The 13,680-nt window shown below is 33.4% G+C and overlaps 1 protein-coding gene across 3 annotated transcripts in view; it reads right to left on the bottom strand.

The window, feature by feature from the left end:
- Tmem209 (transmembrane protein 209) overlaps positions 1–13,680 on the bottom strand; it is a 32,109-nt gene that overhangs the window by 15,060 nt on the left and 3,369 nt on the right. For all 3 annotated transcript variants that reach the window (XM_027950137.2, XM_071611891.1, XM_027950138.2), the window contains exons 6-8: positions 7,519–7,720; positions 1,583–1,758; positions 889–960 (exon numbers count right to left, since the gene is read on the bottom strand). In XM_027950137.2, the coding sequence (XP_027805938.1) occupies positions 889–960; positions 1,583–1,758; positions 7,519–7,720 (450 nt within the window). The remainder of the gene's footprint in view (positions 1–888; positions 961–1,582; positions 1,759–7,518; positions 7,721–13,680) is intronic.

Here is a 13,680-nt window from a genome sequence, read left to right as displayed (position 1 = left end):
GAAAAAGAATAAAAGTAGCTGCTACCTGAAGTCTAGAGTTAAATATGCAAATGGATGGGGTTGTGGCTCAGTGGGAGAGTGCTCGCCTAGCATGTGCGAGGCCCTGGGTTCGATCCTCAGCACCACATAAAAATAAATCCATAAAATAAAGGTATTGTGTCCAACTGCAACTAAAAAATAAATATTTAAAAAAAATTATAGTAAGTGAATAAAAACTGAGTACAAGTTATTTTGATATAATTCGAGAAGTTGGAGAGAAGCTGGATGATTGTTTAAAGATGCAGCAGCAGCCGCCACTACTATAAAATATAGTAAAGCTACCTGTAGTGAAGGAGGGGTTAAGGCACCCATAAAACCTGGAACACACAAGTGCTACAGAGAGTGGGGCAAAAGGACAGGGTTGAAAACAGAAACTAATCCCCTCTGGATATAGGAGAATTGACCTACAGGCCAAAATTAGAGGGCTCTTCTGTACAGAAATCAATGAAATTATATATTCTGAAGTATCTTCAAGGATATGTCATCTAAATATTAAATTTTCTGAGGACAAGGTTCCTCTTAATTGTTTCCCTCACAATTCTAGGTACATAATAGAATGACAGAAAAATTTTCTGGAAAATACAACTGAAAAATTGGAAAAGGAAAGAGGATCCTCGTGGTTAAATATACTATTTATCTTCTCTAAATGCACTGATTTACTAAATACGGAAGGAAAAACAATCTCATGAAAACCAACAGCATAAGGTGAACGTCATATTTATTCTTATGTATGTACCATTCACATTATACTTTTAATAACAATTAATGTTAACATTCTAATAATTGACTCTGATAGACACTTTGCATATGAAGTGACAAATATGTCCTAACAGTAATGTCAGAACTTACATTTCTAAACTTAGCTGTCCAGGAATCCATGTGATCAAGAAGTTGTCTATTCATAGTCACTCTTGCCCAAACCTATTAAAAATATGTTTAAGATAAACAGTGAGGAAAAATCTTGCCAAAAATCATTCTTCTTTCCTGCACCTTCAAAAATATTTGAAGTTTGAAAAAAATCTCCCAAAACATCAATATTCATTTAATTAATATTCTATAATTTAAAACTTATTCTCTCATGGCTATTATTCACACACAAATATATCTTTTAAAGTTCCTTATGTTGGTAAGTTTAAAGAACACTTTTCTTGCTTTTAAGAACAAAATAAAAATACCATGTTTGGTACTAAACTGATAAAGTTACAGAATGCCAAATGTTCTAATCCAAATGTATTTTGAAACCAAGAGTCTGGTATATGTTAAGTACAATTAGATACCTGAGAGGCTTTCTATAATGTAAGTAAAAAAAAATTTTAGGCAGAGCCTTAATGTCAACTATGTGTCATAGAGAGTAAAAACGTACAACATAATTTAGTTTTTGGTACACAAAGTAAAACAGGAGCCTTTCCACTGTTTAATGAGTGCCAGATTTATAGTTCTATCTAGCAAAAGTGGAGATTATAGGAAAAAAAATGATCCAGGAGTAGACAACCTTCTAGCGATCTAGAAATCATAAATATTGTCATTGTAATTTTCCATTTACCTCTTCTGCAGCTTGTTTAGAACTGAGATCAGCTTCATCTTTGTTAGCACATGGGGCCTGAGACCTACAGGCAAGTTGATACTGAAATTTCTTTAAAGTTTGTGCATAATCCCCCATAGAACGACTATAGTTCCAGAAAGTAGGACTAGTAGAAGGAGACGTAGAATCTGGGCTTCCTACAATAAGAAATTGAAATAATTTAAGTCTGTTGTAATTTTTACATCTGACTGTTATCCTCAAACACTGGGCAGTCATGTAGCTAGGCAATGACAAAGAATTAGAAGACAGACAATCATAAAGCATTTCTTCTTCCCTGCTCCCCAACATTATCTTCTCTTTAGAGAGCATGCATTTCTTATGTTAAAAATTAAAAAGGACATTTTCTGAGCATTATCAACTTAAGAACCATAATAATTATAAGTGACTGAAAGTGTTTATATTTGTTGTAAAATTAAGCTTGTTTCATTCTGTAAGACTTTTAAATGATTCAGTGAGAAACAAACAAATTTCTCCAGCAAATAAACAGGTTAAGCAAGTTCTTCACCTGATTTTTAGAAGCCCCTGCTAAATGGAATGACTACAACCTCCTATTAATAGACTACTCTCAGGGCTATGGGCTAAACTTACTCATCCCTGCCCTAACTGTGTTTTATTTACTAGCCTATTTTACTTACCATTCCTGTGTTGATTAAAAGACTATCTGCAGATTACACTTCTATATTTATAACAAAATTCATAAATTTACTTTTAGGAAGTGTCAAAAAATTTACGTTTAGGGGCTGGGGTTGTGGCTCAGTGATAGAGCACTTGCCTCCACACATGAGCCACTGGGTTCGATCCTCAGCACCACATAAAAATAAATAAATAAAATAAAGATATTGTGCCCATCTACAACTAAAAAAATATTTTAAAAAACCTACATTTAGGAATCTACTCCTTCAGAGGCTTAATTATACAGAGTACTCATCACACTTGAGAGTTATAATCAGTCTGATTTCTCAAAGAGAATCTGAGTTCCCTGAGGGCAGGGAATATTTTTTCTCCTAGCACCTAGCACAGTGACTGAATAAATAAGCAAGTTTCCAGTGACAAATATACTAGGGCTTTTTTTTTAGTTCAACAGATATCAGTAACATCAACTAAGAATTTATACTCACACATAAAAATCACAAATAGAAACTTTTTTTTGCCTTAAAAAAGTTTTAAGATGAGTGACTACAAAACGTTAAAATTGGTTTTCCTGTGATGTTTATACACACAAATGATGAGAAATCATGAAAGAGAAATGTGGCAACATTTCAATTCACCGTAAAGGCTGGCCAGTTTTGTGCCATGATGAATGTAATGTTTCATGCTGGCATAAAAATTTAGTTATGTGAAGAAACATCATACTTCACGTGAAATTAATTTCCAAGTAGGAAATAGAATAGGAAGGTAAGAAATATGGTCATGATGCAGCATAAAAGGTTATCCTGTTTTGATTAATCATTTTGAGTATTAACTTTAAAAATGATAATCAAGCTTTCTGTGAAAAACTTGAACTTGAAGGGCTAGGGATGTAATTCAGTGGTTGAGCACTTGCCTAGCATGTGTAAGATCCTGGCCTCAATGCCTAATACCACACAAATATATACATACACACATCTGAATTTCCATCTAGCCTTCTATTAGGCAAAGCACTAATAAAACTACTGAAAATTAAGGTTTTTCTTACCAAAACAAACAAAAACCACACAAATCACTAAGGAACAAGCCTCCAAGCAAAATAGGCAAAAAGACAAAAGTGTCAGTAGTTAACTTTCAAGAACTTTTGAAATAGAGAAACTAAAGACAAGACACTCTATAAAAATCAGACATATTTGAAAAGAACCAAATAAGACTAAAAAATGAAAAACAAAACAAAACAAAAACACACCTAACTAAACTTTAAAAATTTTATGACACACGCCTGTAATCCCAGGAGGGAGGCTGAGGCAGGAGGACCTCGAGCTCAAAGCCAGTCTCAGGAACTTCGTGAGACCTTGTCTCAAACAAAAAATAAAAAGGGCTAGGGATGTGGCTCAGTAGTTAAGTGCCCCTAGATTCAATCTCCAGTATGTTTAAAAAAAAAAAAAAAAGATTCAATGAGTTAAAAAACACACAACCAAAGTAACTAAAATAAGTAAAGTAAGCTCAGAGGCAAAACAGAGTTGTTCTTTAGAGAATGCCAAAACTAGTCAACATAAAAGAAAGGAAAATACAGAAATTCTAGTATTTCATTTTGCAACCATCATTGTATTAACCCACTAAGGGAAGCTACAGTCACTAGATGAACAGGAGATAAAAGGATCCAATTTTATATTACCAACGAAGGGACAAAATGCTATCTTGTATCTTCTGATGGAAAACACTGAAAACATGTCACCACCTAAGCTGTATGCCCACCAGAAAATATTTAACCTGAATCTAACAATGAGAAAATGATTATACAAACCCAAATTTGCAAAACAACAGCACAATCTCTTCAAAATGCTAATGTAATAGAAGACAAACATATAATTCCAAAGCAAACATGCAAATTTCTAGATTAAAGAAGACAAAAGGGCCAGGCATAGTGGTGCATGCCTGTAATACCAGGGACTGAGGAAGCTGAGGCAGGAGGATTACACGTTTAAAGCAACTTAGTGAGAACTGTCTCAAAATTTTTTTTTAAAAAAGGGGACTGGGGATGTGGCTCAGTGGTTAAGCCCCTCTGGTTTCAATCTGTGTACCAAAAAAAAGGACAAAAGAATCATGATAACTAAATGTAATGTGATCCTTCATCAGTAAAAGAAAAAGTTACAAAAGTCATTATTAAGACAACTGGATTGGGCTGGGGATGTGGCTCAAGCGGTAGCACGCGCGCCTGGCATGCGTGCGGCCCGGGTTCGATCCTCAGCACCACATACAAACAAAGATGTTGTGTCCGCCGAAAACTAAAATAAATAAATAAATATTAAAAAAAAAAAGACAACTGGATTAATGTGTCTATGAGTAAAGAAGTATTTCAAGTATGATAATCATATTGTAGTTATAAAGGAAAATATCCATGTTCTTAGAAGATGCATGTGATATATTCAAGAATGAAGTGGCAGGGGGCTCACAACTTTTTTTCAAATGCTTTAGCAGAAAAGTGTATGTGTGTGGGCACATATGAGTGAGAGACACTGAGCACCTAGTTTCTCACTAATGGAGAAAGGAGTTATGGATAAGGAAAGGGAGGGACTAGGAGAAACCCTTTGTAGGTGAATTGGAATTAAGGTATAAATATAAGCTATTTTCTAGCTGTATGTTTTAAGGACCTAGAGTACTGATACTCAGAAACAATAGTGGTCACACCAAGAACCTAGCTATTCACTTCTAAATACCATTCTTCACTAAAGAAATTTGGATTTCTGAGGTAAAGAGAATAATCCCAGAACTAGCCAGGAAAGTAAAGGATGAGTCTGGAATATTTTGTGATACTAGAAACTATCTGAGGGGAAAAAGTACTCAAAGAATGCCATGTCAAAAGATACATAAATGCGGGGCTGGGGAAGTGGCTCAAGTGGTAACGCGCTCGCCTGGCAAGTGCGGGGCGCTGGGTTCGATCCTCAGCACCACATAAAAATAAAAATAAAAAAAAATAAAGATGTTGTGTCCACCGAAAACTAAAAAAATAAATATTAAAAAAAAAAAAAAAAAGATACATTAATGGGCTGTGGCTGTGGCTCAGTGGTAGAGCACTTACCTAGCATTTGTGAGGCACTAGGTTTGATCCTCAGCACCATGTTAAAAATAAACAAATAAACAAAATAAGGTATTTAAGAAAAAAAAAAAAAAAAAGAATACAGAAACTAGTTTAAGAGGACCTCACTAGCCAACCTGGGACAATGCAACTATCAAAATAAATGACCTAATTGATGAGAATAAAAAGCATTATCTTTTCTTTTGAAGTAAAATGCTATTTAGTAACTAGAATGACACAAATAAATTTAAAGGTCATAACATAATAGTGTGACTGTACTTACTATCACTGAATTGCACACTTAAAATAGTTAAGTCTTATGTAAATTTTATCACAGTAAAAAACATGAGAGAGATGGAATGATGCCATCAGAAAGTCTCTGTAACATTTAACATAGCAATAATTCATTTAGGAAAGAATATTTAAAGAATAGGTATAGACCTAGATATACCAGGAAAATATTAACCAAAAAAATTAATGTTAATTTGTTAATATCAGACAAAACAGATTTTAAGGCAAATATAAAAATAAAAGACACAATTCACCAGAAAATTAACTGTTCTGAATTTATAGGTACTTAACATAATCTCATACATTTAGCAACCTGACAGAATTATGAATATTTTATTGAAGAATATCAGTGGGAGGTTTTGATATACTTTCTTAACAAATGATAGATCAAGCAAAAAAAAATTAGTAAGATAAAGAGTTTTAAGAATATTATCAAGAACCTTAACCAATAAACACATATCGGGACCAAAATTAAGAGACTATGCATTCTTTTGAATACACCCAAAAACCATTTACAAAAAATGGCCACGCTACCACATAGCAACCTAAAAGCAAGTCTAAAAGAAAGAGGAAAAGAAAGAAAAAAAGAAAACTCCCAGACATTAATAGATATAGATCAGAATCTCTAGTCACACAGTACAATTAACTTAGGGGGAAATGAAGATAATCAGGTCTCTTCAGGCTTGGAAATTAAAAGTGACACCAATAACACTTGCAAACAACAACAGCACTTCTAAATAAACTTCTACGGGTTGAGGAAAAAATAAAATGAAGTCTGAAAATCACAAACATGTGTAGAGGTTGTTTTGTGTTATACCCTATATCATTTTCAGTAGACTTGAAATACCTTAAAATCTAAAGATAAAAAAGCATGTATCAAAAGTAATAAGATAATATTGATTCGTTTCTTTGACATTTGTGGCATTCTCAGGCAGAATTAAATTAAAACTCCCTAGAGAGATTTCAAGCGACACAAAGAGCCATGGTCCAATAACTTGGCTTCCTCACCATGGCTGCGCTTTAGCACCTAATGTGTTTTCTGTGAAAGTTCCTGAGGGGGAAAAATCATTACTCAGTTCAATAATCTAATTTGGTTTCAAATAATTGACTTTGTAATAATCAAATCCTCTACAAATAGATTAAGATTTGCTAACTTTCCTTCCCTAGGTAAACTACATAGGCTTTAAGAAAATAATAAAAGACAAATTTTTAAACGTTCTGAAAAATAGCAGCATTTTTAGGGTAAATACATACTTGTTCCTCAACCTGCCCTGCCACATCAGCATTCCAAAGGATTGCCTCAAAAGAGACAAATATTATTTGAATAAACTTTGCCATGCACTGCTTCAAAACGTTATTTTATAGCCTCAACTTTTAATTTTTTTTTTTGCAGTGCTGGGGATTAAACTCAAGCTAGTCAAGTTCTCTATTGCTAAGTTACACCCTCAGTGTCCCCCACCCCAGGGTCTTTTGTTTTCTTTTAATTTTGAGATAAGTTCTAAGATGCCCAGGCTGGCCTCAAACTTGTGAGCCTCCCGCCTCAGCCTCCTGGGAATTCGGATTATAGGTGTGTGCCAATAAACCCTGGCCTAGCCTCGGCTTGAAACAGAAATTTTAACTTGCATTATACAAAAAGGCTTTCAACCTTACTGTAGATAAAAGGCTCAAGGCATCTCAAGCTATTGTATCTTAACTTCTTAAAATTTGATGGGTGCTAATTCCAAATGCATAAAATTATTACATATAAAGCAATACAAAATGTGTCTGTCTCTTAAACTACACAAATTATATTAGTAAAAGAGACAAAAATACATAGAGGTATCAAAATAATGAAAACAACACATTAAGGATTATGTACAATGACAACAAAAAATATTTGCATTAGAAATAAATTGTGTACCCAGCTTAACTCTATGCTGCTTCTCTTCTTCACTTCTAAGAAAAGTGTCCAAAGTCCGCAGGTCTGTCATGTAGTCCTCTTTGTCAGTAGGTGAGTTATAGACAGTAGGTGAAGAACGGTATCGAGATCTCAAGCCGCTGCTCTCCACTGGGCCAACAGTGGTAGGGTACGGAGAAGAAGGAGAAGGACTAAAGCCTGCCAACTATACAAAATAAAAAAAAACTTTAGTTTATTTTTCCTTAACTGAAATTTATTTTTGTTGTTATTTCTTTTTTATTTATTTATACTGTGGTTTCAACCTAGGGGTTCTTTATCAGTGAGCTATATCCCAATCCCTTTTGGTTTTCCACAGGGTCTCCACAAAGTTGCCAAGGTTGGCCTTATAGACTCCCAAGTCACTGAGTTATAGGCATGCACCACAATACATGGCTTATTTTTAACTTAAAAGTAACACACCTATTCAATGGTCAAAATCTAGAACATTCACAACACCAAATGCTGGTGAGATTGTAGAACAATAGGGACTCTCATTCATTGCTGATGGGAATGTAAAATGGTATAGCCACTTTGCAACAGTTGGGTGGTTTCTTACAAAAGTTAAACATCCTCTTACCATACCATCTAGTAATTGTACTCTTTCGTATTTACACAAAACTTATGTCCATACAAAAAACCTGCATATGGATGTTCATAGCAGCTTTATTCATAATTGCCAAAATTTGGAATCAACCAAGATGTCTTTCAGAAGGTAAATGAGTATATTACTCAAGAAACAAGCTATCAGGTTATGAAGATATGGAGGAACCTCAAATGCATATTCCTAAGTGAAAGAAGCCAATCTGAAAGGCTACATACGTGTAAGTTCAAATATATAACATTTCAGAAAAGGCAAAATATGGAGGAAATAAAAAGATCAGTGGTTATAAGAAATCTGGAGGGAAAGAGGGATGAATTAAGTGAACTATAGGGGACTTTCTTCTGTATGATGCTATACTGGTGGATATATATGTTATTATGTATTTGTCCAAACCCATAGAATGTGTCAATTAATGTAGGTTCCTCAATTGTAATAAATATGCCACTCTGATATTGGTGAGGGGTATTTTTACAAGAGGAGTTATGGGACATCTCTGTACCTTCCTACCAATTTTGCTGCAAACACAAACTAAAAAAAGTAATAGGTATTTCAAAAAGTTTAATGAAGAAAATAGGTAATATTTATAACCTCACTATCCAGAGATAATTTAATCCTTTCTCACGTTTCTTTTCTATTTTGAAATCTTTAAAATGTACATAGCTATTTCAATGTATTTGTATTTACATAATTAAGACAATACTATTTGGCTTTATATACTTTCTAAAAAAGTTACCCAAGTGTTTCCTGTATCTCTTAAAAATATTATTTGCATTACCATACATTTTAATACACAAATATAACAATTTATTATTATATGCTTATTCTGTATATTTGGATTGTCTGCAAGTTTTGGCTACTGTAAATAGTGTTAGCAGCACAGTTCACAATAGCAAGACTGTGGAACCAACCTAGATGCCCTTCAATAGACGAATGGATAAAAAAAATGTGGCATTTATACACAATGGAGTATTACTCTGCATTAAAAAATGACAAAATCATAGAATTTACAGGGAAATGGATGGCATTAGAGCAGATTATGCTAAGTGAAGCTAGCCAATTCCTAAAAAATAAATGCCAAATGTCTTCTTTGATATAAGGAGAGTAACTAAGAACAGAGTAGGGACGAAGAGCAGGAGAAGAAGATTAACATTTAACAGGGATGAGAGGTGGGAGGGAAAGGGAGAGAGAAGGGAAATTGCATGGTAATGGAAGGAGACCCTCAGGGTTATACAGTGGAGGAGGTAGAGAGAGAGGAGGGGAGGGGAGAGGTGGGGAGGGGGGAGGGTGGAGGACGGGAAAGGCAGCAGAGCACAACAGACACTAGTATGGCAATTTGTAAATCAATGGATGTGTAACTGATGTGATTCTGCAATCTGGGTATGGGGTAAAGGTGGGAGTTCATAACCCACTTGAATCAAAGTGTGGAATATGATATGTCAAGAAATTTGTAATGTTTTGAACAACCCACAATAAAAAATTAAAAAAAAAAAAAATGAACACTGTTATACATACATCTTTGCTTGAATTTGTGATCATTTTCTTTAGGATAGATTTCTGAAACTAAATTTATTTGGCTAAAGCATATGAACTTTTTAAAATACATATTCCCACCTATTAAATGAAATTTTACCCTAAATCATGTTCCTATCAGAGAATAATAGATAGGAATACCATATAACTATATGTCTATCAAAAGTACTACTTTAGTTTACTTGATATACAAGAATATTTTGTTATAAATGTACATTTAATTATCATTTCCTTATCCTCACAAAATTAAACACTATAAATACAATTACTAGTCACCTATATTACCTGTTAACTGTTTGCTTAAGTATTGACAATTTTTTCTATTGCATTTCATGATCAATTCGTATTAGTTTATAATAAATTTATTACAGGTCTTATAATTATTTAATGCTGTTCAAAAATAAAAGTGTTAATCCCCTTTCACACTGATATCTCTTTTTTTAAGTTAACATCAATTCCTTTTATATACTATGATTATATCTGGGGTACTATTTTTCTTTTTTTAGATATACATGACAGTCAAGTATATTTTGACATATTATACATACATGTAGTATAACTTCCCATTCTTAAGGTTGTACCTGATGTGGAGTTACACTGGTCACTTATTCACATATGAACACAGGAAAGTTATATCCGATTCATTCTACTGTCTTTCCTATTCCTATCCCCCATCCCTTCCCTTCATCTCCCTTTGTCTAATCCAATGAACTTCTATTCCCCTTCACCCAATTTATTGGATACTGTTGTATTTAATTGGTCTATTTTTGGTTAAGGGCCATATACTTAAAAAAGTAAAACAGATGTTATAGCTTTAACATCTATAGGGATATACCCTAACTCTTAGTAAAAACTTTCCTGGCTCCCAGAGGAGCAGAGTAACACATGCCTACAATCCTTGTGACTCAGGAGGACTGCAAATTCCAGGCCAGCCTCCGCAACTTAGTGAGAACCTCAACCACTTATGGAGACCCTGTCTTAAAATAAAAGTAAAAAAATAAAAGGTACAGGGATATACCTAAGGGGTGAAGCACTGAGTTCCATCCCCAATACAAAATTTTAAAAAAACCCAAACAAAATCTTTCCTGGCTTCCCCACCCCCTATATTAATGTTCTCTCTTCATTTAGCATCTTTTATATTTCATAGTAATATACATATATTTTCATATAGGACCTATATACTTCTATAGCTCAATCTTGGAATGTTTATATTTTTACACAATTATAGGAATTTTGAAATCCCCTTGGATCTAACTGAATAATGCTTTATATGATTATAAGCTACTGATTTTGGATATTTACCTTATATCCAGCTACTTAATGAAAGGGTTTTTTGTTGTTTTAGTACTGAGCATTGTCTAACACTAGTCACATCCCTAGTTCTTTTTATTTTGTATTTTGAGACAGAGTTTCACTAAGATGCTGAGGCTGGCCTTGAATTTGCAATCATCCTGTCTCAGCCTCCTGAGTTGCTGGGATTACAGGTGTTCACCACCACACGTGGTTTATAACCAAAATATTTAATATTAAAATGGATGCTTTTAGAAAATAGTTTTTAAAAATTTAGTTTTGGGTTGGTAGAAGTGCTTGTCTATAAGGTGCAAAATCCTGGGTTTAAACCCCAGCACTACAAAAATAAAGAAATAAAGAAAAGAAAAATTTAGTTTTTATACAGATTCTTGAATAGAATATGCTAATAGATTTCTTGCTCTGATAGAATAAACCACCTGGTCATCAATTATCCTTTATTTTAGAAAAAAAAAATCAGCATCTTAATATTCTATGAATTTAAAAGTTATTTATGATTTTCACAAATAAATTTGTCCTGTTGTATTTTTTGAGCTTTTAAAGTATTATTTCTGTCCCTAAAGTTAACAGAAAATATAGTTTTTCTAATTCCATGGACTTTGCAAAAAGAAAGGTGCAGTATTCGATGTATTTATCAAGGTGGTCTTTTTAAACATTGTTCAAATCTTTTGTGTCTTTATTTGTTGCCTACTTTATTGGACATAGGTTGATAATACTAAAGTCTTCTACAATAATTCTGTTTATTAATCTCTTCATATTTCTGCTTTATATATATTATATACATACATTTTAGTATCTTTATTTATTTATTTTTATGTGGTGCTGAGGATTGAACCCGGGGCTTCGTACGTGCTAGGCAAGAGCTGTACCACTAAGCCAAAACCTCAGCCCCTCTGCTTTATATTTTATGATGCTATATTATTCAACATATAAAGATTGTGACTATTGTATCTTCCCAATGTATCATTTCCTTCATCAATTTAAAATGACATTTTGTCCAATATAATGCGTTCTCCCTTAAAGTTATACTTTGATAACATTGCCACCTTATTGTTTTTCTGATACGTCATCATAAAAGTGTAACTTTGTCACTTTTACTATGACATTTTCCTGATATACTTTTTAAGATTTTAAAACAAGAAAGATAATAAGGTGAAAAATCTTAATTTATAATTTTTTTCTATCTAATTTGTATATGGTAAAATGTACAGGGCAGAAAAGACGACTGCAAAAGATTGTGTAGCAAAAGTGAGCAAGAAAAGACTGCTTCATTAAAAATAAACATTATATTGATGTTTTGGTAGGAGGCATCTCTACTACTTTTTTTGTACAGACAGAATATAAGCTGTAATGTACCTGATTTTGTAGCAAAAAAGCAACATTTGACATTTTTGGTCAACTCTCTTAATATAGACTATCCACAGTGAAATTGCTACATAAAGAACCAAAAAGAGGGGCTGGGATTATGGCTCAGTGGTAGAACGCTTGCCCACCATGTGCAGGGGCCTGGGTTCGATCCTCAGCACCATACAAAAATAAATAAATAAAATAAAGATATTGTGTCCAGCTACAACCTAAAAATAGATATATATATAAAAAATAGAACCAAAGAGACATATGGAAACAGGATGGCCCAGATTACATATAATATAAATGAGAAATCACAAGTCAGTGATAATGAAAATAATGTATGAAAATTGGAGCAACATAAATTTCAGCAAAAACAAAAATAAAGGGCTGGGGATGTGGCTCAAGTGGTAGTGTGCTCGCCTGGCATGCGTGAGGTGCTGGGTTTGATCCTCAACACCTCATAAAAATAAAATAAAATAAAGATATTGTGTCCACCTAAAACTAAAAAATAAATATTTAAAAAATAAAATCCTCACCTGTGTGTGTATACATGTTTGTGTTTATGTGTGGGGTACTGGGGACTGAACCTTGTAGCAGCGTGCATTACCATTGAACTACATCTTAGATCTTTATTTTGAAATGGGTCTTGCTAAGTTGCAGAAGCTGCCCTCAAACTTCTGATCTAACTGCCTCAGTCTCCTCCAGTTACTGGGTTTACATATACACCACCATACCCAGCAAAAACCCTTAATTACACCACTGAAAGGGAGAAAATCAACTGGCAAAGTAAGGGAAATTTCTAAATTTAGGAAAGAAAAAAACCACAAGAGGACAAACAGAATTGACTATTAAAAATTTTAAAATCTCTATATGTATATTTTCGAAAATCCCATAATTAAAATACCAACTTAGGAGGAAAAAATTAGAGGGTACAGATCCAAAGACACGTGGGTAAAGAATGAGAACCTTGCAATGAGAACCTTACATTAAGAATGAGAACCTTACAAAGAATGAGAACCTTACATTAAGCTACAATAGACTATTTTCATTTTTCTTATCAGCAGAAATTTATAAAAAATTGATTAACTTGATAATCAAAGGTATGATAAAATGAATACTCTTAAACATTTCTGTGACAATATAACCTGGTACAATTCTTTTGAGTAGCCACCTATTCCCTTTAAATTATCAGGAACTTTATAAACATTTAGTGCAAATTAATAACAGCATTTATGATAGTGGGGATAGAATCCAGGGTCTTGTGTATGCAAGATAAGCACTCTACCACTGATCTATACCACTAGTTCTCTTTTAAGAGGTTGTTTAAAAATCTTTTG

This window comes from Marmota flaviventris, chromosome 1 (assembly GCF_047511675.1).
Source record: "Marmota flaviventris isolate mMarFla1 chromosome 1, mMarFla1.hap1, whole genome shotgun sequence".
In the NCBI taxonomy this organism is placed as follows: domain Eukaryota; kingdom Metazoa; phylum Chordata; class Mammalia; order Rodentia; family Sciuridae; genus Marmota; species Marmota flaviventris.
The sequence above is the reverse complement of the archived record's forward strand: the minus strand, read 5'-3'. Positions and strand labels throughout refer to the sequence as shown.